Genomic DNA, 27,993 nt, shown 5'->3' with positions numbered 1-27,993 from the left:
GAAAGGAAAATATTGTTTTAATATCTACTCACTAGTTTATCTGAGTAACTCCTGGCAAGGATAAAGGGAATGAGGCACTAAGAGTCATGTCCTAATTAGGCCCAGTTGAATTTATTAAAATTTGAAACAAAAGCATTGAGTTTTTTCGTTGTTTAATGGAAACATCTCATCCTCACTTCTGATGAGGGGTAGATTTTCTGCAGTTGAATTATCTTGACTATTTTAAATATTAAATATTTAGCTTGTCTGTAGAGGATTTCTTTCATTTAATGTTTAGATGCACATCAAATTGCAAATCACAAATCAGTCGAGAGCCAAATAGAATGTGGCTTTCTATGAAGTCACAATGTGCCTGCACCGGAACAGGTGTGATCCTGTCTGGGAAGGATATATGACATTGGTTCTACTTCATTCTTTAGGACAGTCCCTTTAAATAGAACCCTCGTAGAGAGCCTTGAGATTTATATTAATGTTCTCAAGTATTATGTATGCTCAACAGAGATGATTCCGTTTTGGTGAATTCAACAGAACACGAGAGCAGTTCAACTGTATGAAGAAATTATCTTTGAGGGATACTGGATGGGTTTAGGAAAAAAGCTAGAGAAGCATTTGGATGAAGTATTTTTTTTCTAAAGCAAGGCTTTTCATACTCCCCTGCCATCCCCTTTGTGTTTTTTTTAAAAATATTTTATTGATTTTTTACACAGAGAAAGGGAGAGGGATAGAGAGCCAGAAACATCAATGAGAGAGAAACATCGACCAGCCGCCTCCTGCACGCCCCCCCACCGGGGATGTGCCCGCAACCAAGGTACATGCCCTTGACCGGAATCGAACCCGGGACCTTCCAGTCCGCAAGCCGATGCTCCATCCACTGAGCCAAACCGGCCTCGACCTACCATCCCCTTAGGACTTTCTTAGTTATCTGAGAGCAGTAAATAATGCTCCACAACCCTTAATAATGATTACGTGTTGGTATTAATTTGCTAGTAATTCCTTTGCAAAGGAGAATACAGAATCTTATTTCTCCAGATGCTGATAATTTAGAGAAAGAAAAGACAAAGGATAGGGTTAAGTCATAGCATGAGACAACCAAAAATAGAGGAGAAACAAAGATTCATTTGATAGCTAATCTTTTATAAATGAAAACTGGTTGCTAGGTTTTAGTAATTACATTTAAAATCAACAATTTGAAATTAAACAGTAATCAAGTTATGCATTTTTAGAAAAATCTGTTTAAAAGTTCTGTATCAATTTTTTGCTCTTATAAACATCCTGTAAAAACTATACATAACAGAAATGGAACCAATTCTTTGTAAGAACATAATTTGTTATCTTTTTCATGTGCAGTAATACTCTGTGAGCACTGAACTCAAAATGCACACCACCCAGGACTCTGGAGCAATGCCATTCAGGCCTTCTCTGTATCAGCAGCACGGGCATCACCGGGCATCACCAGGGAGCTTGTCAAAAGTGCAGAATCTCCGCGCCACCCCCCCGCCCCCCGCCCCCGGCCCAGGCCCAGGGCATCCTCAGGAGCAATGGGTCAGCTCTCCTGGAGACTCAGACACCTGCTTTAAGGCAGTGGCAGGGAGGACAGGGGAAGTGTGTGCTGAGAATACACCTGCCACGACTCTGTCCAGGGGGTCCAGGGGCCTGGAGGAGGGGACAAAGGCTTCTGCATTTTAAAGAAGCTTCACAGTGACTCAGAGGCAACTTTCTGGTAAGAATCCACCCTTCAGAAATGTTTTAACCAGAGTCTTTAATGCTTTTCCCATTGTAGTCAATAAACCGCACCCTCACTATTTATCCAATTTGTTTCACACCACAGGTGATACTACCAGGTTAGAAAAACGCATCGCCACTTTTTCCTATTTAATCATTTCTGACAGACTAATCTACAGAATTTCTTCTTTACTCAAAAGCATTAAAATGACTCTCCATTCCTGTTTTTCAAAACAATGACCTCCTTCCTAGGTAAATGTTTCCACAGAAATAAAATGTTTCAGCTTATTTTCTAATTTGATGCCATTATGCCACCCCCTCCCACCATGATGAGAATTCTTGCCTCTATTTTCTTAGCTTTAATATTAAAAGTGGTTTCATTACTTTACATCTGATACTTATTTAAAAATACTGGTTGCTAATTAATACATAACGAGAATTAAGTAGCTTTAAAAATATATACATATAAGATTTCTCTTATTTAAAAAAGCAATATGCTATTTGGCCTTGTTTTTCTTCCTTGAAATACTGATAATTCCCATGAGGCCTGTACTAGACATATTAATAAGTGAACATCTTATCAAATTACTAAGTAAAATTCAGCATATGTTCATACCTTCGGCAAGCACAAATCAGGTTTGTAATAATATTTATAAAGTTAAACTAAAATCAAGATTTCAGAGAATATTTTTGGGAGTGATTGTGTTTTGACAAAGGTAATATGAAAAACATAAACCTTTCATATTTAATTAAAAGAAACAAATTGTGACCTAGTAGCTTATTTTATGAAACAGATTTATGTAACAGACTTCCGACTTTACTCATCTGTTAAACAAATTAAGTAACTGCATTTCCCCATACTTCAAATGGCAAAGCCATTTTGAGCATTCTTAAAATGAAGAATTTACTCAAAATTAGTGTGAATTAATCTCTGGCTATAGGTAGAGGAAAATATGAAAATAAATACAAAGCCCTTTTTTCTCTACAGAATATTATATTTACCATATCAAGGACTGTGGAGAAATGTCAAATAATGTGCATGCTGATAAGTAGCTGTGAATAATTTTTTGCAGTAATACTGTAGAATGAGCATTTAAAAATTTAGTTTCTTCAAAGCAACTGTGTTAGGCACATATATAGACATACTACTACTTCTTAAGATGATTCTGGATTTTCCTTTAGAACTCTCCAATTTGTAAGCCACAGAAAAAAACTGGTCTCACTAGTCAATTATTATCCATTTTACTGGATTGAAAATGGACTATTAAAAATGGTCTGAACACCTACCTTATTTATCCCACTTAGCTCTAAATTAATTTTGATGGCTTCAAAAAATTAAATTCATTTTTAATGGAGAAAGAATTGTCACTAATGATATTCAAAGGAATGTCTCGTAGGAATATTCCAAAATTATCTCAAGTAGAGCATCACTATTAGAAGAGGGGTGTGACTTCTTCAGTTAAATATGACTCATTTAGATGTGAAACATCTGACTAATTTGTTAAAAGTCATGATGTTAATCATAATTTATGCATCCTATACCCCTCTCCTTAGAATCATCTAGAAATTAAGATGAAAATATGTTTTTCATAATAAGCAAAGCTAAATTTCTACCTGAGCAATAAAATAGCATAATTGAAGCAATTAAATTGAAGTTATTTCCTTTATTAAATAAAAGTTACACTATGATTTTTATACACTGTTAAAAACAATGACTTTTTAAATTAAATGTTTTAATGTTGACATTATTACAGGCTCAATGACTATTTTTTTATTTGTCTAAAAGCAGCAGTAGTTTCCCATTTCTCTCTTACAATGTTATAGTTAAGCCTTAATTTAGTTTTAGGAAATAAATAATAGGGTATATTTTTCATATTTCTCTAGCTCTATATACTGGAAAGGAATTTCAGAGCATGAAGAAGAAATAAAAAAAGTTTAGATAGACAATTTGTTCTTAGAATTTGGTTAAATTTGGCCTTTTCCTCATACTGTGTACTCATCTCCACAGAAGTCAGTTAGTATATTAGTAGCCCTCAAAAGAGCTCGGTGAGAAATTATTACCTACTAGAGGCCAGGTGCACAAATTCGTGCACAGGTGGGGTCCCTTGGCCTGGCCGGTGATCGGGGCTGTAGGAGGTTGGCCAGAGGGAGGGGCTGTGGGAGGTTGGCCGGCCAGGGGGAGGGGCCATGGGAGGTTGGCTGTGGGAGCGCACTGACCACCAGGGGGCAGCTCCTGTGTTGAGCATATGTCCCTGGTGGTAAGTGCATGGCATAGCAACCAGTTGACTGGTTGTTCGGTCGCTTAGGGTTTTATATATATAGAGAATAGTAAATAGCAAATACTTGGGCAAGTGTGATCAAGAGCACAGGTGAAGACATTTAAAATACATTTTTAACATCTCTTTGATGTCGTATGAGCTACAAATCAGAATGAAAGCATTATGGCTATTTGGTGGCAGGGTGCCAGTGGGCATTAACAATGTAGTCGACACATCTACCCACACAGAAGTGTAGATTCATGGGAAAAATAAGTCTGGCAAAGCAGTGGGGGACAATAAAACACAGAAAAAAATCCCCATAAATTTGAGAACATTATATTTTTGTCTGAAAAAAGGGGTTCCCTGAAGCACAGACAGTATTTATTGGTAGGTGCGTCTATTCTGGTAGCGCGGGAGGGCTTATTCCAGATTCTGGCCATTCATACATATCTGGCAGCATGGAGTCATATTCACTTCGCCATATTCTTTCTCTAACATACTTGGCCTTGTCCTCAGGTTCTGGGTATCGGAAAGCCATTTTATTAGCATACAGGTATTCTGTAACCTGAAAAGTAAATAAGAATATATAACAGAAATGACCAGCGAGGAATCTTATTTACAAACAATTTTAAGTATCTAGGAAAATAATAAGAGTCATGCCACATTCAGGTGAAGAAAACAACAGAAGTATATTGAAAGACTTAAACCCAAAAAACCTTGAGTGGAGAGAGATACTAAATGGGGATGAGTCAATACTGAAAGACTCAATTTTACCTATTTAACTTATAAATATGACATAGTTGTATACATAGTTGCAGGGTTTTGTTTAAACTCAAAGAACTGATATAAAAATTCATCCAAAAGAATAAAGAGTTGAGAACAGACAATACTGAAAAACCATAATGACAGAAAATACATAGTATCAAATAATATACTTTATACATAATATAGTAACTAAAACAGTGCATAATGATAGATAAATATGATTAGGAACAGATTCCCAGTAACAGATTAAAAAATTGTATGCTAATAAAAGCAGTATTCTCGATCAACTGTTGGCGAAACAACTGGTTACTACTCAGAAAAAAAAGTTTCTCTGTCTCACAACATATACTAAAATAAACCTGTGTGATTAAAAAGTTTTATGTTATTAGAAAACACAGGTAGATATTTATATAATTTTGGAGTGGGAGAAGGCATTAACACTTATAAAGATGAGAAACAATGTATAAATTAACAGATAATTTCATGAAAAAGCTTTTGAAAAATGGTACATAAAACAATTCTAAGTTTAGAATAATTGACAATGGGACACCTGAACCACAGCAAATAGAAGGATCACTATCCTATCTAATAAAGAGGGAATATGCTAATTGACCATCACACCCTCACAAAGATGGCGACACCCACAGCCAATAAAAAAGGAATATGCTAATTGACTGCCACACCCTCAAAGATGGAGGCACCCACAGCCACAAGATGGTGGCGCCCAGTTCCCTCAGCTCTGCCAGGGAGGCAGGCCCATGGCACGGCTGGGCCTGCCTCCAGGCAGGGCAAGCCATGCTGCACACCTGCCTCCGGAGTCTCCCAGTCCCTTCAGTCCCCCAGCTTCCCAGGGCCAGCCTGAGGCACAGGCAAGCCTCGGATGGCGGCTGCTCAGCCGACACCCAAGGCGCGGACAAGCCTTGGATGGCAGTTGCCCAGCCGATGCCCGAGGTACAGGCAAGCCTCAGATGGTGGCTGCCCAGCTGCCCAGGGCTGCTCAAGGCTCAGGTAACCAGGGCGGGCTGAGGCTTGCGCTGCTGGCAGTGAGGGGGGCGTCACCTTCCCCTGATCACCGGGTGGCCTCCCACCCCTGAGGGCTCCCAGACTGTGAGAGGGGGCAGGCCGGGCTGAGGGACCCCCTCCAATGCATGAATTTTCATGCAGCGGGCCTCTATTCCTATATAATAAAGGGCTAATATGCTAATTAGAACAAATAACAGAATGACCGTCCAGAAGACCTTCCGGATGAAGCCGGGGCTGAGAGGGTCGGCCGGGGCAGCTGGGACTGCGAGGGCTGAGACCCTTGCCTGAATTTTGTGCATCCAGCCTCTAGTCCTTAATAAAGAGCTCTCATAAGTCAGTATCAGAAAGTGGAAAGAGCTGCCTGGCGTGGCTCAGTGGTGAGTGTAGACCTAAGAACCAGGAGGTCATGATTTGATTCCTGGTCAGGGCACGTGCCTGGGTTGCAGGCTTGATCCCCAGTGTGAGGTGTGCAGGAGGTAGCCAATCAATGATTCTCTCTCATCATTGATGTTTCTATCTCTCTCCCCCTTCCTTCCTCTCTGAAATCAATAAAAATATATTTAAAAAAAAGTAGAAAGACATTTAACATACAAACAAGCACAGGCCATGAATAGGTATTTCACAAAAAAGTATGATTGCTCACTAAACACAAAGTATTCTTCAATCTAATAATAAAATAAGTGCTTTAAATAAAAATAAGATAATTTTCATCTATTAAATATATAAGATTTAAAAATAATAATTCTAAGTATGGGCAAAGGTGTGGGAAAACAAATACACTCATATCTAATAGGTACTATGTAAATCAGTACTTTTTTCTGAAGAAATATTTGGCAATATGAATCAGTAGCCTTAGCATGTTAACACCGTTCATCCTTATAATTAGAAATTTATCTTAAGGAAAAACAATCACAAATGCACATAAAGACTTATTTCTACCAAAATGAAAAACACTTAAATGTCCAAGGAGAAATGGTTAAACTAATTCTGACATAATAACAAAGAGAGAATTATTATTGATTTACATGGGAAAAGACTTATAATACATTAAGTGGGAAAAAGTGCAGTGACAACCCAATTATAAAAATAGGTACTGATGACTGGGCATGTGTGTGCTTATATATGTATGAGTTTGGGAAGAAAAAAAATTAGAAGGCAACAAACCCAAAATAATAATGTGGGTTATATTCTGGTAGAATATGGGTGAACTAAAATTTCTTCTTTGCGCTCTCTAAATGTTTCAAACTTTTCTCTAATAAACTTGTGTTACTTACATAAGAAAATTCTATTAAAATTTATGTGAAGAGGTATAAACTATTACTTACTTTAATAGCAATGTTAATGGAAACTTCCTGAATATTGGAAAAAGGGGGATAAAGTCTCCCTTGAGCTAGCTCTTTATCCGTCAATTGACTTGTCAGTGCCTAAAGAGAAAAATAGAACTGTACGTTTGTTTGTTTAAATAACACAGAATAATAAAGACCTAATGAAACATAGAAAGGGTTGAGGAGCAGAAATACAAATAATATAATTCTCCTATTTCTAGCAGGAATACACTTAAACTACTGCAGAAATTAAAACTGTTCACTACTAAACAATAAAGAAATAACCAGATTTAAAGACTTATTAATATATTCTACTTAACATACAGAGTTTGGCATAATTACAACAGCCACTATGAAAACAGACATAGCCCTAACCCGTTTGGCTCAGTGGATAGAGCGCTGGCCTGCGGACTGCAGGGTCCCAGGTTCGATTCCGGTCAAGGGCATGTACCTTGGTTGCGGGCACATCTCCAGTAGGAGGTGTACAGGAGGCAGCTAATCGATGTTTCTAACTATCTGTCTCCCTTCCTCTGTGTAAAAAATCAATAAAATATATTTTTAAAAAAAGAAAATACATAAATATCTGTATTAATGTGAGTTCTTCAAAACTCATACTGCCAATAACTGGTATTGCAATTATTCCAAATAAATCTGTAATTGTCATTAAAAACTCACAAGGAGTTATATTTTATGTCACAATAAAATATATGTCATTACAAACTCACAAGGAGTTATATTTTATGTCACAATATGTTACTTTCAGATACATATAATACAGGTATAGTAGATGAGTTATAAATATGAAAGGATTCATAGCTTACGATCACACATTTGAAAAATCATGCTAAAAAATAATTTTATGCAAAAGTAGATGGGCAAATCAAAAGAGCAATGGATGAGTAACTTCCTTTACATTCATAAGTCAGATTTAACTCATTCTTTTTCTTTCTGCTTTTAATCTTTATAATTCATCCTTTATAAAATAACTAAACAATATCCTATCTAATAAAAGAATAATATGCAAATTGACTGTTACTCCAACACACAAGATAGCTGCCCCCATGTGGACATAAGATGGCTGCCACAAGATGGCCAGCAGGGGAGGGAAGTTGGGGGTGACCAGGCCTGCAGGGGAAGGAAGTTGGGGGCGACTGGGCCTGCAGGGAAGGGCAGTTGGGGGGGGGGGGGGGGACACAGGCCTGCAGGGGAGAGCAGTTGGTGGGGACCAGGTCTGCAAGGGAGGGCAGTTGGGGTCGATCAAGCCTACAGGAGGGAAGTTGGGGGTGACCAGGCCTCCAGGGGAGGGAAGTTGGGGGCGACCGGGCCTGCAGGGGAGAGCAGTTGGGCGGGGGGGGGGGGGGGGAGGAATAGGCCTGCAGGGGAGGACAGTTGGAGGGGGGGGGACCAGACCAGCAGGGGAGAGCAGTTAGGGGCAATGAGGCTGGCAGGTGAGGGCAGTTAGGGGTGACTGGGTCAGCAGGGGAGGGCAGTTGGGGGGGACCAGGCCTACAGGGGAGGGCAGTTAGGGGGGACCAGGTTGGCAGGGGAGGGCAGTTAGGGGCAATCAGGCTGGCAGGGAAGCAGTTAGGCATCAATCAGGCTGGCAGGGGAGTGGTTAGGGGCAATCAGGAAGGTAGGTAGGCGAGCAGTTGGGAGCCAGCAGTCCTGGATTGTGAGAGGGATGTCCGACTGCCCGTTTAGGCCCGATCCTGGTAGGACATCCCTCGAGGGGTCCCAGATTGGAAAGGGTGCAGGCTGGGCTGAGGGACACCCCACCCCCCGTGCACGAATTTCATGTACTGAGCCTCTAGTTAAAAATAATTACCTTTGCAGCTTCTAGGAAAACATGGTCACTAATATGCCGGGTGTGACAGAGAATAACAGCTAAAGCCACTCCTAGAATACAGTTTAAACAGTTTATTTAGTAAGGCTACTTTTCAAATTGTGAAAGGAGCCAAATAAATTCCCAGATTTAAAGCAAGTGAATGGCAAGCCATCCCCTCTGAATACCCACCTCCAGAAAAACCCCAAGCAGCCAAGAAAAACACACACAGAAATCTGAGAGTTACAATCCAATGATCTTTATTAACCACTATAATTCTTATTTACTAGAAAAAATATTTTAGAAAATATCAAATAGTTTTCCCCAATATTGTTTTTACATTTATCAAAATTACAAATGCATACAATTTATCGACACTTGTTACAAAAAAACACTATTTCCACAGACCTCTAACCCTCCATTTCTTGCTCTATAGAGACAACTACTTGCAATTCTTTTAGCTGATTGTTTCAATATTCATTTCTCTCACTCTTAAACAGCTTGCTTATAGTTCTGACTGACTTCTGAGTTTTAAATATCACTGACTCCTTCCTGTGGGAAATAAGTTAGCTTTCTGTCACATTTCCAGCCTTTTCTCTTCTTCCCATCATTTTGATTGAATGAACATTTAGTGTTTACCATGACTTCATAAATGCTATTCACAGCTGAGCTATCCATTAACACTGTATCATGACTACTTTTCCTCTTCTGCATAACTTTGTTTTCCCTCAAGTTACTATCATATTTTTTTCTTGACTTTAGTGTTTTTTTGGAATTTGAAATAGTTTCATGCCAAAACATCCATTCACTTGTCTAAATTTTCTTCTAATATTTCAGCTACCGCATGCAGTCTCTAATTTCATCCTTTAGAATAAATCTGATCTGGCTGCAATCCACTTGATATGGAGTTGTCATGCTGGAAAATCCCTCTATCATCGGGATTCTCTTTGCTTCTAAGTTGAGTTTATTTCCTAAATCCCACTTCTTCCTAGTTTTTTGTTATTACCTCTTTTTGATAGGATATATTCTCCTATAGTTTTCTGAAAAACAGTGCATGGGAGGTATATTTTTTGAAATCTTACATTGAATTCTTACATTCCTCAACCATCTCTTTCTTTTTCTTTGTTTTTCTTTTCCTACTTTCCACTTTGATAGTTTGAGTTTAGCATTGTAGTTTAGAAATAACCTTCCCACATTATTGGTGATGATCCAGTGCCAATGTGATTTCAGTGATTATCTTTTTACTTCCTCTCTGGAAGTATATAGGATATTTTTGTGTGTGTAGCTAATGTTCTGTAATTTCATGATATGCAGTGAGGTGCATCATTTTCACTGAGGTGTTTGGCACACAGTGGGCAGGCCCTTTGTATCTGGAAACCTGAGTCTTTCCATTTGGGGAAATGTTCATAAAGCTTTGGATAATGCCCTTCCACCCGTGTTCCTGTGCTCTCTTCCTAAAATTTCTATTTTCTGCTCTTGTACCTCCTGGACTATTCCTCTAATCCTCTCCTCTATTTCTATCTCTGTTCTTTGCTCTATTTCTAGGTGACTTCCTCAACTTCTTCATCTAATCCTTCTGCTACTAAAATTTTCATTTTGAAGACCTTATTTTTGTTTTTTAATTAAAAAAAATAAGTCTTGTTTCAGAGATGCAATCATTTGTCTCCATAATGATATTGATAGTTTTTAATTTTCCTTCTTCCCAAATAGGACTAGTAATCTTTTAAAATATATATCTATTTTATTGATTTCATAGAGAGAGGAAGGGAGAGGGGGAGAGAGATAGAAACATCAATGATGAGAATCACTGACTGGTTGCCTCCTGCATGCCCTGCCTGGGATGGAGTCCACAACCCGGGCATGTGCCTGACTGGGAATGGAACCATGACCTCCGGGATCATAGGTCGATGCTCAACCACTGAGCCATGCGAGCCAGGCAGTAATCTTTGACTGTTTCTCATATGCAAGGGTTCGTAACTAAAAATAATTGGCAGCTATAAACCCAAGGATGGGGCCTGCCTACTCTGACTGTCACTATGATCTTGCTTTTAATATCCCACTTTCTGACACCTCTGTCCTCAACTATGTCTTTTGTCTCAAAGTCTAGAGGTTTTGTTTTAAACTATTCAAAGACTTCCCCAATAGAGTGGGGAGGACGGGAAGATCAGATGGTTAATAGCTTCCTTATTTTAATCCAGCCTCTGGAAAATATAGAAAATTTTAAAGAAGAGTAACTGGTCCATCTACATTTAATGCAGTTATTTAAATGTTTGGGGCAAAAATGACTGTTTTCTTATATGGGTGGGACAAAAGCAGGTTTACAGTTGCTTATATGGAAAATAATAAAATAATTAATAATACAAGAATAAACTATGTTTCGCATACTCACAACTGTAATTGTTGAATTATTTATCTGTATTACAACTGTAAGCCTACTTTTGCCCACCCCTGTATGAATAAACACATTTTCAGAGGAAATAGAGCAAGTTGGATCTGCTGAATTTCTTGAGTTTCCCTGTGCATTCATACCAAAATCCTGTAAATTCCATTGTTCATTTTAATCTTAAATTCTACAGAATTTCTGAAGTATTTATGTGTCATTAATTATTACTCTAAAACGTAAATAATGGTGGCATTTACCTGGAAAAATATACGCATTGTTGCCTTGGCCTGGCGTGAACACTCGCCCATCACTCAGCTTCACCGGCTCGAAAGGACTGCCGCTGGCAAACAAACACCTTCCCTGGGAAGAAACGAAACGGCCTTGACCTTGTTACTTCCTGTGGCTTAGGAAATAGAGGCAAACTCAAACAAGATTAAATCCTACAGCAAAGCAGACCAACATGTTATTTGCAAGCAGAAATAATTTACTATATAACATAATCCTGTCACTTAATTTTTATTAGAATGAAGTGTGTTTTATGCATACATTCTAAAGTTGAAAAATGTCCATTAATAATTTTTCAAAAACCTTACACCTTCCATTTCCTTAAAAAAAAATTTAAACATGTAGAGGGCCAATAAATACCATCCCAAAATATTAAAGATTTATGTAAACATCTGTGAATGAAGGGGAAAACATCAAAAATTGAACTGCTACCATTTACTGTACATCTGCTGTCTCGGTACCAGGGGCTCTCTGTGTTAACTCAGTGAACTTAGCCTGCATGAAAACCTTAGAGGTTATCATTATCTTGATTTCACTGATAAAATAAAACGAGAAAACGAAGGCTTAGATATTTTCAAGTACTCTTTAAAACAAGCATGTCAAACTTGTGGCAAAACGGCACGTGGCCCACAACAAATATTTTTGCGGCCCAGCCAATATAACGGTATGTAAGAAACATTTTAATAAAAATTTTGTAACTTTTTTTTTTACAATACATAATTATTAATAACGAACTACAACGTTCGCTAATGACTGATTACTATAATCGTGTTGCATTCATTTCCCTTATGTGCCTTATGTGCAGGCGTACCATTCTCTCCACTAATACTAGCAGCAAATATTTTAGCAGCCGATTGCCATGTCATTAGTCTTGGACTGACTTGTTTGGTGTGCAAACTCTCCCCTTGACTGGGAGTTCAACCAGGATTTCGACCAGGGGGGCAGGCTGGCCGGCCAACTGCCCACGGCCCCTCCCCCTGGCTGGCCCACCCCTGATTGCCCCATCTCCCTATGGGGGGCAGGGCCATCTGGCGAACCTCCCATGACCCCTCCCCCCGCAGGCCCAGCCCAATCGGCCTGATCAGAGCGGGCCAGCTGGACCCCACCTGTGCACCGAGCCTCTAGTGTTCTATAATAGTATATAGCAAATGTTATTGGTACAATCTGTATTTCTAAGACAAGTAAATGCCTGTGAAATTGAAGAGCATCTAAACATTAATTTATAAAATGAAGTCCTTTATATATAAAATCCCCCCAACAAATACCACCACCCCCACCTTTCTCTGGCAAAAAAATAAGACAAAGAGCAAAAAATGATAATAGCCACAACACAACAATAGCTGCCCAGTGTGAATGAATCAAAATTATACTTATTATTTTTGTCAGATCAGCAAAAAATATATTTTTGGTATGCTGCAGACTTTCAGTAATTAGTTTATATGTGCCATGATACTAAAAAAATGCGATTTCGTGCACTGGGCCTCTAGTGTGTATAATAATAATTACAGGGGCACCATTAATTTTAATAGCTTCATAAAGCAGATTATACAATATAGTACTTTATGGGGAATGTGTTATATTCACATGATACCAATAAATTTGGAGATTTAGAAAGATCTTGGGAACGTTCTCTAGAATGGTGAGATTCTACAGCAGTTCATCTTCTCCAAACCATCTGTTCTTCCCCCGTCATATTCTACCTATTGCTTAAATGTGGCCAGTTCTTAATGGTAACAGTACTGTCATTCTGAGGCCCAAGCTGACCTATTCTCTGTTCTACAAGAAACTGCTGCTTTCTCACTAAACGTCAAGGGTGTTAGAGTAACGCTAAGACATCTCTCCACTGAAAACAAAGGAACTAAAAATTTAAGAGGTGACTGCAAATACATAAATATGTCATTATTTTATGTAACACTAAGAAATCACATAAAATTAAACTATGATGCAATGCTTTTAAAAAATAATTTTTAAAAAAGATATAGCAGTTTCAAAGTTATAAATATTGTGAAACATGTTTTATCTCATCTGGCTGATGGATGAGCATCGACCTATGAACCAGGAGGTTATAGTTCAATTTCCGGTCAGGGCAACATGGCCGGGTTGCAGGCTCGTGGGTACGTGCAGGAGTCAGCCGATCAATGATTCTCTCTCATCAATGATGTTTTTATCTCTCTCTCCCTCTCCCTTCCTCTCTGAAATCAATAAAAATATATTTTAAAAAATGTAAAACAGCACAAAAGGCATAAAGGTATTAAAAAATAGAATTATGAGGTAATTACTTTCCAGAATTGTTACAAGCAATAATTAATACCAGAATTTGATGATCCGTGGAAGTATGTTGTAATCTCCAGAGTAACCATAAAAATTATGCAAAAACGTGTAACCAACAGGGTAATAGAGGGAAAATAAGACATAACTAATTCATTAAATTATTATTGATTAATACCTCTGTAAGTGTATATGCTTCTTCAGCTGTACACTCGGCCATTGTTGTAGGATTACTTAATGCAAAGATTATAGGCCTTTCGTTGATATCAGCCATGGTTTTGATTACACCAGAAGTGAAAAGCCGGCCAGCTCCTGCAACTCCTGAAATAAATAAGGGGAAAAACAGCCAACTTCATTACAGGTAAAATAAAGCAATGCTTTTTTTTAAAATATATTTTTATTGATTTCAGAGAGGAAGGGAGAGGGAGAGATAGAAACATCAATGATGAGAGAGATTCATTGATTAGCTGCCTCCTGCCTGCCCCACACTGGGGATTGAGCCGACAACCGGGGCACATGGCCTGACTGGGAATCGAACAGTGAGTGACCTCCGGTTCATAGGTCCATGCTCAACTGCTAAGCCACACTGGCTGGGCTAAAAGAAATTCTTATAAACAGCATTTCTACAACAGGTTTAACATAACAAAAGCATAGGTGAACTCTTGTTACAAAGATGGATTTTGCATTGCTGAAATAATGTTATACGAATACAATTTCAAATCTGAAAAGAAAAACAATAAAATGCTAAGTTTCCACTTAAAATATTTATTGTCCACCCCAGACATAGTAAATTGTGTGTGTGTGGGGGGGAGTATAAGATTATCTCCATCATTATGTCTAATTAAAAATTGCTACAACATGTATGAACCTTGAGGATAATATGCTAAGTGAAATAAACCAGTCACAAAAAGACATACTGTATGATTTTACTGATGAGTTCTAATCAATGAAGAAGCTAAAAAGACATATTTTCCTGTCCATAGACACTTACTGTTTGTGGCTATTTAGCATTCAATAGGGCTCGTACATGAAATAGATACAATTAAAAGAAAATGATAGATTCAAAATCTTATAGCTACATTGGAAAGAAAATAGTTCCCCTTTTAAAGACTGTTACATTTTCTGCTGTGAACTTAATGCCATGTTGTCATAGTTGCATGTCAGCTATGCAATGCCTGACTCAAAAGGTACCAAATGCTTTCAGCTTTGTTGCCAATGAAAATCTTGGACTCTGCATAGGATTTTCTTGGTACAGTGTGTCAAATGACCTTGGTCTTTTTAAGTTTTGAGCCCAACAGTTATACCAACTCTAAAAATAAAGTGTGAAAAATCCCACAGCTTCTACACTTAAAAATACAAGCAATATACATTAACTGAACTTTCATTACACACTGTAATCAAAAAGCTATTATTGCCGAAACCGGTTTGGCTCAGTGGATAGAGCGTCAGCCTGCGGACTGAAAGGTCCCAGGTTTGATTCCGGTCAAGGGCATGTACCTTGGTTGTGGGCACATCCCCGGTAGAGGATGTGCAGGAGGCAGCTGGTCGATGTTTCTCTCTCATCGATGTTTCTAGCTCTCTATCCCTCTCCCTTCCTCTCTGTAAAAAAAATCAATAAAATATATGTTTTTAAAAAGCGCTATAATGAAAAACATCATATATGCAGAAAGCTAGGTAAAATCTACCATTTCTTTTTTAGTAATCCTGCATGTAAGTTATGACTGGCAAGAAACAGTTAAGTAAGAGAATAATCTGCAACAACTTTACTTACCAATTATAGCTGAAGGTTTAAGTATCTTTACTGCATCTTCAAAAGTATCAGGTATGCTCTCTGGGGCTGAGTGCGCAAATGATTCCTGATGACTGTCTATTCTAGCTTTCCGCCCCTGAATTATTACATAAAAATACAGTATTTTTGGTAAATGCTTATTGAGGATTAAGTGAAAAGACATCATTATGAGTCACATATTGCTTCTACAATAGGAATGTATTTTCATTTACTTTTCTCTTCAACCCAAATCTTCTAATTCTATCTTCACAGTGTCCATAAACCCCAATATAAAACATAAATCCAATCTCCTTATAACCAGAAACTGTAATCCCTCTAACAGCTCATTTACTTGTGAAGTCCTCCTAAATTCAATATGGTACAAGTCCGACAATCCCTTTTCTGGGCTAGATGCAGTTTGGAATTCAGAATTTTTCGTATTTTAGAAATGTATTATGGCAATCAATATATAAAATATTACAAATGCCTCCCAAGGGGTACTCCACAACTGAACAAAATTTATGAAGTCACACCACGCCCTGACCTGTGTGGTTTCGCAGGTTCGATTCCCAGTCAAGGGCACATACATGGGTTGCAGGTTCGATTCCCACCCCTGGTCAGGGCAGTGTGGCAGAACACCAATCCATGTCTCTCACATCGATGATTTGCTCTCTGTCTCTCTTTCTCCAGCTCCCTTCCTTCTACTCCCTCTAAAAGTCAATGGAAAAAATATCCTCACTCCTTGGGTGAGGATTAAAAAAGAAAAGTCATGCCAAGCACAAAAGGTGAAGACTACAAATGACCTCTCTGGTTTTGTTACCAGGGAAGTTCAGGTCAGTCAGATGTTACTAAATGGATGCAGAGCTTTTAGAATTTCAGAATTGTACCTGGACTCCCAAGACTTCAGAAACAAGAGGAACAGAGACTTCTGGTTCAAGATGGCTGACTGAAGAAACAGGCTTTACTCCCCAAGTCCCCACTTAAAACCCTTAGTAGTGTCAAATTCTTAGCAGTGCCACAAAGCCAGGAGAGGCACCCGTGACAAATGAAAACAATGAAACGTTTCTCAATGATTTAAAGCAGGCAAAACATGGATGAAAATCTAGCCAGGCTGAGAAATCCGTACCTTGACTTTGGCAAAAGAGAAGATATCCCCTGCAAATGTTTCCATCAGAGCTCCAGAATAACCCAGATAAAAACCAGCAGGGCTGGGAATATCTGCACAGCACTGCCAGCTGGCTGGGAAGTGAACGAAAGGGCTGAGACACAGCCTCACCAGGTGGAGGTCCTCAGAATAATGGCTTCCTATGCTGTGTCTGTCTCCAGGAGAAACACAGCTCTCCACTACAGTGGTTCAACAGGACAGTCTCAACAAGGAGGGCAGCGTTAGGGACACCAGGAGAGACTGGAAGCCTAAAATCATTAGGGCAAGCGACGTAACAGACTAAAAGGAAAATACACTCTGAACCTGCAGATGAACAGGAGGGGCTTCTCACTGTGCTAACCAATACTATATGCATTCTAGAGCTGACTCATCCTAATATATAAAGAGCCAGAGTCCGTAATGTCCAAAACGACCGAATGGTCGACCAAATGCCAGGCTGCGCGCGCAGCAGGCTCGGGTGGGCGGGGACTGGTGAGCGGGCTGAACTGCTGACCTCTCGGTCCCTCCTGGGTCGTGGGTGTTGTGGCGACCCAGCACTGACTGCCGTAGCCAAGGCGGGTGTGATGTGATTGGTTGGGGGGCCCCGCCATCGCCCCACGATCGCCCCGCAGAGGGAGGCCCAGGCCACTGGCCAGTGGGCTCTGTGACTGCCCCAAAGAGGGAGGCCCAGGCTACCCGGCCAGCGGTGGTGGGCGGGGCCTCCCTCTGCGGGGCGATCAATTGCTGGGCTCCCGGACTGCGAGAGGGTGCAGGCCGGGCTGAAGGACCTCCCACCTGGTGCACGAATTTTGTGCACCAGGCCTCTAATCTATATATAAAGGCTAATATGCCAAGTGTCTGCCTGGGTAATGACGTCATGGAGCAACACCCAGCTTCTTCTCCCTAGCAACTAGCCTCCTTGCAGTTCTTCAGCCCAGGAACATGACTTGCTTTATAGCCAGGTGCAAACATTTCACACTTTAACCAAATGTCTGTGAAGCATTTTCCCATGCCTCATCTCATTTGATCCTCACAGAAGTCCTGAAGTAGGTAGATAGGAGACTTTGTGGAATCCTATTTTCATTAGCCAGAAAATGGAGATTTAGAAAGTTTACAAACTTGACCTGACTGAAAAGAAGAAAGAAATGGTGGACCTTAAAAATGACTTCAGGTTTTCTTACTGTGCAGAATATAATCAAACACTGCTGCAGTTAAATATTTTACCCTTTGTCCTCCCTGCGTGATCTACAATAATAATCTGCTTTGTGTTGACATTTACTGCTGTGTTGCTGACAATTACCTGAAAGAGAAGTTGGGGTGCTTCACTGGGCTGGAAAAAGTTTAGCTAAATCGGAAAGCAGGTCTAATTAAGCAAGTTTATTCTATATATATATATATATGGCTAAGTTGATTTGCGAATGTGCAATACATATAAAGCTCTCGCTGGTGCCAATCGCACTCCTGTGTTTTGACCTGTCATTGTCAATTGTGAATTTGGTTGACACTTCTATTATAGAGAAAGGACGAATAGCAATATTAAAATATTTCTTCTAATTTAATTTCTTTTCTACATGGGCCACTAGTTACAAATATGATAATCACATTTGTGAAAACCAACATCACAAAAAGAAACATCCATCTACTGTGTACCAGTAAAACTACATATCCTCCCAATAGCTTTCCAGAAGTATGTCTTATAATCCTTGCATCTTATATACAAGCTAACATAGCAGTTACAGTTTACTTGAGAGGGAACTTAGTTGAATGGTTAAGAGCACAGGCTTCATAGGCTACTTGGGTACGAATCCTAATTCCATCACTTATAAGCTGATGTCCTTGAAAAAGTCATCTGACCTTTCTAACCCTCAGTTTCCTCATTTGTAAAGTTCCACAGGTTTGTTTTCTTTTGTTAATTCTCACTGGAGGATATTTTTCCATTGATTTCTAAAGAGACTAGAAAGGAGGGGGAGAGACAGGGAGAAACATCAATGTTGCCACCCACACGCACCCTGAAAAAGGCCAGGGATCGAGCTTGCAACCAAGGTACATGCCCTTCACTGGAAACAAACCCGGGATCCTTCAGTCCGTGGGCCAACGCTCTAGCCACTGAGCCAAACTGGCTAGGGAAGTGGTTTTTTTTGTTGTTTTGTTTTTAAATATACAGTTTTACTCATTTCAGAGAGGAAGAGAAAGGGAGAGATAGAAACATCAATGATGAGAGAGAATCATCAATCCACAGCCCCCACTGGGGATTGAGCCGCAACCGGGCAGGTGCCCTGACCAGGAATCTAACCGTGACCTCCTGGTTCATAGGTCAATGCTCAACCACTGAGCCATATAGGCTGGGCTTCATATGGTTTTTGAGATTAAATAAAATAATAAATGTAAAGTTTTAGCACAATGTCTGGTATATTTTTAAACAACTATTATTTTATTATGTATAATTAAACCACTCAAGATTTTTTACTCACACACTTTTTCATTTTATCTTTTGATAAAATGTACTAATAGAATATTGGTACTAGTTAAGAAGAAAAGATTACAGAATTGGAGCAAAGTACATTGAGATAAGTTTGCTCCAAAGATGTAAATGACAAATAACTGCTATATCATTATACAAGGCAAAAGTACAATACTGTGTAGGGATAGGTTCAATTATGATATAGTTTACCTACATTTCAATGTGTTACAGATATAAGCCATAAGGCATTTCTTAAGCTAATAAAATGACAATCAACGCTAGGAAGGCAGGCATGTCAAAGGACACTAAATCAATCTCAGATAGAAGCTCTTCATTATCCATGAATTGGCCTTAAGAATATATATGCCTTGCCCTGGCTGAATAGCCAGGTGGTTAGAGCATCATCCTGACATACCAAGATTATGTGCAGGTTGGATCCCCAGTCAGGGTACATACAAGAAATAACCAATGAATGCATTAATAAGTGGAACAACAAATTGATGCCTCCCCCCTAAAAACAATTAAAAATTACTTTTTTTAAGTAGTAAAAAAAAAAAAGTGCCTTTTTCTGGGGAGAGGGTCCATATATTTCTATTAGTTTGCTAAGAGGATTATGACCACCAAAGGGTTAACGAATTTTGTTCAAATATCAGATGTCCTGCTAACAATTTAATTAGAATAGTCTGAGTTCCAATTAAAAACCTAGTCTTAGAAGGGTCAAGTACAGTATTATTTGCATGATTATTTGATCTCTTAAGAGTCTGGAAATCGAGGAAGGAGTAAGTCTGATGCCAACACAGACACTATGATCTGAATACGAAGCAAGAGTCTTTATAAAAGACAAAAGTTTTAGACTGGAGGATTTCTGTTGAGAACATACTGTAAGATCCCCAATTAGTACAATTTGGATAGTTGAGTGAGATATAAATTTTAAAAAATTGATAATGTTTTAAAAATCAAACTAAAAATATCATTATAACAACATTGTTTGCTTCTCCAAGTTTTAAATACCTTACCTTAAATAATAAACCAAACTTGTCAAACATCCAAATTTTCTTTTGTGCCTCTTCTTCTGGGAGGCCACTTTCTACCATAGCCATAACTATAAGATTTGCAATTCCAAGAGCAGCCTGTCAAACAGAACAAAAATTCAAAAAGTAAACACGAGAATATGATGCAATGCTTGAATTATAATGTTTTGTTATGAGGAGTATTTGGTTTATTCTTCCCTTACAAATCACACACAAGCTGATTCTTTGTGATATTCTCTAAGCATATTTTAAATTACCTACTTTACAACAGAAATTTTGAATTACAAAGATCTCATCTATCTCAAAATTATAAGCTCATTATGCCCCATTTTCCAAATCTAAAGATGAGTGTTGGTTTTAAATTCAAAATAGCTTACAGAAACTTACCTCTCCTGCTCCAAGAAATAAGATTTTGTGTTCTGAGAGTGATTTACCAACAACTTTTTGTGCTGCAAGAAGACCTGCGAGAGCTACTGAAGCTGTCCCTACAAGAAAAATAAAGATGCTTAAAAATAAAAAAGTGGTCATATAAAAAGGATTTAAGAAATAGAAATTAAAATCCCAAAGTTCTCTTTTTGCTTTACCTTGAATATCATCATTGAAGGTACAGTATTTTTCTCGATATTTTCTCAAGAACCTGAATGCATTATGATTTCCAAAGTCTTCAAACTGAATAAGTGTGTTCCGTCCATACCTAAAAAACAGCAAAACACATAATGGTTGTGTTGAAAAGCCACTACTAAACAGTTTTCCTGTCTAATCTTCCTTATAATAGCATTACAAAATATGATGTTAGTTCATTTAAGGCCATATGGCCATTTTCAAAGTCTGTGAAAGACTAGACTCAAAATGTAGAAATCTATTTCTCATAGATTTAAAAAAAATTTACAGGGTGCTTAAAATGAACGTAGTACCAGGGTGAGCCTATGGGATATCAATCTGCATAAACTATTTCCAAGTGCCTATAAGGGTGCCCAGCACATAAATGCAACAAATAACTTCTTAAAAAAAGAGAGATTTTGTTTCTGAATCTCAAATGTATAATATTAGCTATGTATACTCATTACATTAACAGTTAAATAGCAACACAGGAAGTATATACATAAAAGGTTAGAAAATAATCGAGAAGATTAAATGAAATAACAAATGTAAAGTTTTAGCACAATGTCTGCTATTTTTTAAACAACTATTATTTTAAATTATGTATAATTGAAGCACTCAAGATTAGGAGGCTAATATAGCATGAGTTCATGAGCATTCAGAAAAAGATGTCAATCATCTTGGTGAGATGGGATAATAAGGGAAGGTTTAAAAAGGAGGTGTGACTAAAGAAGAACAGAAAGTCAAAAGGTAGGAAGAAAAGCAAGATATATTTTGGTGACTCTAAATTTTCAACAGTCTGGTTTTATATGAAAAGATAAGGGAGAAATTGGTTAAGGTGAGTTGGGCCAGATAAAGGAGGATCTTGCATGGCAATTAGGGAATGGGGACTTCATTCTGTATCTGGTGCAGAATCAGTGAAGGATTTAGAGAAGGAGAGAATTCATGTACAACTCCCTTTAGGAATGATGCACCTGCCATTAATGTGCAGCACAGAGTGGTGTGGGGAGAAATGAGAAAGCCAGGAGAAGCAGCGAGGAGGCTGCTCTAGCATGAGGACCAAAAGATCGGAAGCAGAAGCCATAGGAAGTAAAAAGGACGATTATGAGACATTAGAATAAACTAACAGAACTTGATGATGAGGCCAACTGGGAATTAAGGAGGGAAGTTTGTTAAAATGCCAAGGCAACCTGGATCATTTGACTGTCTAAGATAGAAAAGTAGGGGAGATGGCAATTTCTAAGATAATGAAAAGTTTAGTTTTTTTTAGATGTGTCAACTTTGACTGAAAATTTTTTAATTTTTAAATTTCTTCTATGTACCAGTAATTTAAAAGGCAGGGTAGGGCTAGGTCATAAATGTAAAGAGTTTGGACTCTGTCATAAAAGTAAAGAGTTTAGACTTTACCCTATGTCAATAGAAAACCAATTAGAGATTTCAAGCAAAAGAATGACATAATGAAGTACATGTTTTAAAAAAATTTAATCTGGTGGTAATGTGGAGAAGAGCTGGAAAGGAGAGAAATTGGAAAATGGTTTAGAAAAACCCGGAAGAGAGATGAGAATCTGCAGAAAGACTGTAGCAATGGGAGAGGAGATCTATTTCTGAGGCATCTGAGTGGTACCACCAACTGGATTTGAGGACTGGAGAAGGAGAAGAGTCAAAGATAACACCAAGTTTAAAGGTTTGGCAATAGGGTGAAGGTTACTGCCATTAATAGAGGCTGAATACATAGAAGATAATAAGCAGTTTGGAATGGGAAGGAGTTGTTTTGGACACGAATATGAAAGAGCAACAGAATGTCTGGATGGAGAATTCCAGGTGTTAGAAATACAGGCCTCAGAGGGAGGTGGGACTGCATAGATGGGTTTTCATGGGGGGAGGAGTCACATGCATAAAGTTTATAGCTTACCATGTACTCATTCACATGTAATAAAAACGAGCAAGAACCAATGAAGATAACTAAAGAGAGAAAAAGGTGGTTGAAAGACCAAGTTAGGAAAATCTTGGTAGTCAAGGGACGAGGGAATTTCGAGGATTGCAAAACCTGGTGAGATGCTGCAGACAGGTGGACAGAGAGGACCAAATGGTCAGGGAATTTAAAACATGAAAGCGGCACAGGAGTTTCACCAGAATGGGGAAAGGAGCGTGATGCCAAGGGCTGAAAGAACTCGACAGTGAGGTTCTGATAGGAGCAGTGAGTGCAGACTTCCCTCAAGATGTCAGACTTGCCTTGGCCGATGTTGCTCAGTGGTTAGAGTACTGCCCTTCACCATGAAGGGTCACGGGTTCGATCCCCAGTCAAGGGGTCATACCTGGATTGTAGGTTCAATCCCAGGCCCCACTTGGGGCCGTGTGTGTGTGTCTCTCTCTCACACCGATGTTTCTCTCTCCCCCATCTGTTTTCCCCTCCTTCCCTCTCTTCCACTCTCTAAAAATTAATGGGAACATATTCTCAAGTGAGGATTAACAACAACAAAAAAATATATTGGACAACTCAGGGAAAGCAAGGCAGAGTGGGTAGGTTATCACCATGTATCAGCACATCTGATCAGCAGGAAAGAACCAAAGTTCTCAAAATTTAATCTCCTACCTATCTTTATGAGGTGAACAAAACAAAACTGATTTCTTTTTTCTTTAATTAAAGATGCTATTATATACTCAAACTTAAAAAATACCTGTCAGTAATGGCCTTCATAAACTCATCAATCAGATCATCATAACGTTGTGATCGATCTCGTTTCTGATATAAGCCCATGTAAAATGGATCTTTTAACAGTGCCTATAAAATAGACCAAATGTAAAAATAAAATTATTTTGTTACATATTAAAAATATTAAACATATTTTTTAAAACAATAATTGCAAAATAAATTATTAGTATAGTTTTTTTTAAACCTTACTGCCCTGCCCTACTTCAAGACACTTTTAATAGGCTAATTTACTATTATTTGTATAAATATTAAAAGCGGAGTTTGAGACAAAGACTAACATCTAGTCAAAGAATTTCCCTTCTTCTATTATCTTCAAAAGAGGAATGTAATAAAAAATATTTTTTAATATGGAAGGAGGGTCGGACGGGGGAAATGGTTTTACTCACTGGATTATCAGTTCCTACATCAATGCACACAGGCAGGCACTTGTCAGGCCGTATCCCTGCACAAGCTGTATACAAGCAAAGTTTTCCTACTGGAATTCCCATTCCATAGACGCCCAGATCGCCAAGACCCAGAATTCTCTCGCCATCAGTCACCACAACAGCCTTAATTACAAAAAAAGAATTATAATAATTAATTAAAAGTGGTTAAAAAAAAGGGGGGGACATTAAAGAAAAACATTTTAAAAAGATTTTCTTGATATTTTTAAACTCACTTTAAAAATTAAATTGCTTCTTGACTATCTTCCAAAGTAAACCAACCAAGCATATTTAAAATTCTAGTATTTCTAGAATGTAGACGTCAAAAAGAGCACTAACTAGATTTGACTTCCTATCTTTGGTTTAGGAACATAATGCTTCTGACGGGAGGATCAACTAAATGCCTCACAAAGACTAAACAGGGAAAGAGAACAAATTTCTGATAAAGAGATTAACCATAACAGAAAAATTAGAGTTTAGAAATAAACATGCTACTCCAACGAAATAATCTAGGCCAAACAAGAAAAATCTTAGCAATGATGAAAGAGAAAAAGATCTAGAATAAAAAATATACCTACCCACAAGATTTTAAGATAATATAGTGAATTTAATGATCTGACCAAATTTTCTTTAGATCATTAGAACTAATGATTATTCATCAAATATTATTTTGGTGAGGAAAAGGTAATAAAAGCAAGTAAGATTACTGCATGTAGTAAATACTAAAACCTAACAGAAGATCTAAGTCATTAGGTTTTATTATTTTATGAAAGGCAGACAGATTGACCAATACATTTGCTAAATTTGAAACTTTAAGAGTTTTATATTTGCTTAAAGATCTAAATCTATCTTAGATTTAGAAGAAAAAAGACATAATGAATCCTCCCCACTACCCACCAAATAAAAGTTTTATATTATTTTAATAATTTGGTATGATTACTTGGTTAATATTAAATAAAATAGGAACATTAATACTAATTGAAATAGAAAAGAAATAAAGAGAAGGCAGGAGACACCAGTGGTATCGACAGTGAGCAAGCTCACCTTGTGTACTAGCTCCAATTTCTTTCCCAAAGTCAAAGTTTATACCAGTTACCCATTTTGTAGCTATTGCTATCATGATCTCCTCAGAGCACTAAATCTGCATGTATATAAGTGCAAAATAAATCAGAGCAACAATGAAAAACTGTTCTTGGAAATTTAGAGGTAAGTTACAAGGAAAGAAATAGCATTGTGAAAAGGAAGGTTGTGCTATTAGTACCTTAACATGATTTTCTGGCCAGTTATCCACAATTGATCTAACATGACCTCTGTCTGAGATTGAAATAAATAATCCCCTGCAACAGAACAAAAACACCTTTGCATTTCACAACAGTTTTTTGTTTTTTTTTCTAAGTCTTTGTTCATAACTGGAATATTTAGGTATTTTAATAAAACATCAAGACACAGTATAATTTCCAAGCAGATTTAGCTAAATCACACTGGTTTATTTTCAAACATTTTCAACTACTTCAAACTGTAATTACATTGCTCACATAGTAGTTGCCACAAAGATTATTATTAAATTATGTGATCATTTTACACAAGAAGAAATACATCCACGTATCATTTTCAAATAAACCCAATATACCTCCAGTAAAAAGCAATATAAAAATAAACCACCAATGGAGAAGAGCATAATATACTACTGCTAAAACTCACTGAACTGAAAAAAATTGAAATGTGAAGGAACAGGAAGGAAGAGAAGTACAGTGGTTTCATATAAAAGACATTATCCTTGAGGCATTAGGAAAAAGTGAAGTTATTTTACTAGTAAACACACAGTATACTGCTATCCAACTGAGATAATGAATCCAGACTTCAAAAAAGGAAGAGAGCATGCCCTGGCTGGTTTGGCTCAGTGGATAGAGCATCAGCCCGCGGACTGAAGGGTCCCGGGTTCGATTCCGGTCGAGGGCACATGCCTGGATTTCGGACTTGATCTCCATTGGGGGACGTGCAGGAGGCAGCCAATCAATGATTCTTTCTCATCATTGATGTTTCTATCTCTTTCCCTCTCCTTTTCTCTCTGAAATCAATAAAGATATATTAAAAAAAAAAAAAAAAGAAGAAGAGGGAAGGGAAGGGGAGGGGAGGGAAAGAAACCAAAACCAAAACACAGGTTCTAGAAAATAGGGCAGGCAGAGATGAGGTCCAACACGTTTCAAGTGCCTTTAAACTGATTCTTATAACTAACTTTCTCATTGGTATCTTACTTTTGGCTTTACTATCCTAGCTCAAATCAGTTTAGTTCAACAGTTTCTCAACCATAACTGCATAATAGAATCATTTGATGAGCTTTTTAAAAATGCCCCCATGAATTCTGATTTAACTGGCGTGGAGTTTAGATCAGATTTACTGACCATCCTCTATGTAAAAAGCAAACAAAAAGCCACTGCAGCAGTACACTACAAAAATGACACAGTATCCGCCCTCATCCAGAAGCCATGCTCCTTATGTTTCACGCCAGTTCTCATCTCTGGCGCACATTAGAATCACACCAGGAGCTTTTATGAAACGCCAACACTTGGGTCCAACTCTAGACTAAATGAATCAGGATCTCCGCCAGGGGGGCCCAGGAATCAGTATTTTTTATGTTCCCCTTTGCTCTTTAATCTGCATTGAGAACCACTGTTCTACATGAAAAAGAAACTGTCAAAGAGCTGAACAGCTGGATACCATCACAGGAATGTTTCAGACACACTGATGGCAGCACATAGAACAGTGGTCTCAGAGTCTTCCAGTAATACCTGACCACCACCACCCATGATATTCGTTAAATTCAGACTTCCAGACCTTTCTCTTTTTCTTCAGACTCTTGGGAATTAAAAGGAGAAGAGTTGGCGTAAGACATGGGAGACATACAAGGATTGAGGAAAATAATAGATCAGAAGAACAAGACAAGAAAACTCAAATTAAGTAAAAATAGCATTTATATAATGCTTAGAAGTTTACAAACAGCTGGCAGTCACACCAGTTTCCTCATCTGACCTTCCCAGCTGCTCTCTGGTAGGTACAGGCATCACTATTTTATGATGAGAAAACAGATTCAGAGGGATAAGGTCACTTATTCAAAGACCTGAGTCAATACCCATTCCAGTCTTTTTCCATTTAAAATAACTGGAGCTTGCTGGAACTATGTGAAATTAAAACTTTATAAACGTCCATAAAAACAACAAATGACAGAAATGAAAACTGATAAAAAAATGAGAATCAATCTTTTAATTTGGCCAGATTGTCAAAAACATTAATGATAATTCTGGAGAATCTGCTACTATGAAAAAAAAAAAAAAAAAAGAGTACCTTTCCTTTTGGTACAACAAAGCACAGTTCCTCCAACAATAATAATTTAAAGAAAGTTTAGAAAGAATGATACTATTTCTACAAAAATGGAAGAAACGAATGTGTTGGGTTTTTATTAATCCCTTTTTGTCCAAATTAAGCTTTTGTGAGGTGAGAAATGTGGTTGAGATAAGACTGCAACAAATAAAACAGAAATGTAGTAAGTGTCATGGAGTGATATTTCTCCTACATACTAATCATTTTCAAATATATTTTTAAAAATAAGCCTTACTTAGGTCTCCTAAAGATGTGTCCATATTGGGAGCAGGCAAGACCAACTGTTGGTGTATATACAATTGGCAACAGGTTTTCGATATCATCTTGCAGTATTCTATAAAACAACTTCTCATTTCTTTCTTGTATTCCCATTATATAGATGTATCTGAAATTAAGCAGAGTAAATAATATCTACATAAGCCAGTAATACATTCCAAGTTTTGTCCTCTGAAAGGTAAATGTAGCCATCTAAAATTGAGGACCAATTCCCTCCCCGAAAGCAAATCCGTAAATTATCATTATTTAACACCCAGGAGTAAAAATGAACAAAAATTAAATAGGCTTAAGCTCCAAAAATGGTTAAGTAGGTTTAAGCTCCTAAAATAGTTCTCAAGACCTCCAATAC

At 38.0% G+C, this 27,993-nt stretch overlaps 1 protein-coding gene across 2 annotated transcripts in view; it reads right to left on the bottom strand.

The window, feature by feature from the left end:
• Window positions 1–1,507: 1,507 nt before the first annotated feature.
• Window positions 1,508–27,993, bottom strand: part of ME2 (malic enzyme 2) — a 53,595-nt gene continuing 27,109 nt past the window's right edge. The window contains exons 5-17 of one of the 2 annotated variants that reach the window (XM_079783963.1): window positions 27,604–27,753; window positions 25,252–25,327; window positions 23,955–24,116; window positions 23,534–23,637; window positions 20,840–20,949; window positions 20,643–20,740; window positions 20,241–20,354; window positions 15,623–15,737; window positions 14,030–14,172; window positions 11,556–11,658; window positions 8,919–8,989; window positions 7,094–7,192; window positions 1,508–4,545 (exon numbers count right to left, since the gene is read on the bottom strand). In XM_079783963.1, coding sequence (XP_079640089.1) covers window positions 4,378–4,545; window positions 7,094–7,192; window positions 8,919–8,989; window positions 11,556–11,658; window positions 14,030–14,172; window positions 15,623–15,737; window positions 20,241–20,354; window positions 20,643–20,740; window positions 20,840–20,949; window positions 23,534–23,637; window positions 23,955–24,116; window positions 25,252–25,327; window positions 27,604–27,753 — 1,513 coding nt within the window. In that variant the 3' untranslated portion in view covers window positions 1,508–4,377. The remainder of the gene's footprint in view (window positions 4,546–7,093; window positions 7,193–8,918; window positions 8,990–11,555; window positions 11,659–14,029; window positions 14,173–15,622; window positions 15,738–20,240; window positions 20,355–20,642; window positions 20,741–20,839; window positions 20,950–23,533; window positions 23,638–23,954; window positions 24,117–25,251; window positions 25,328–27,603; window positions 27,754–27,993) is intronic. The other variant, XM_079783962.1, reaches the window with a different exon arrangement.

Source organism: Cnephaeus nilssonii (genome assembly GCF_951640355.1).
Source record: "Cnephaeus nilssonii genome assembly, chromosome: 11".
NCBI classification, from domain to species: Eukaryota; Metazoa; Chordata; class Mammalia; order Chiroptera; family Vespertilionidae; genus Cnephaeus; species Cnephaeus nilssonii.
This window is presented reverse-complemented; position numbering and strand designations above follow the sequence as displayed.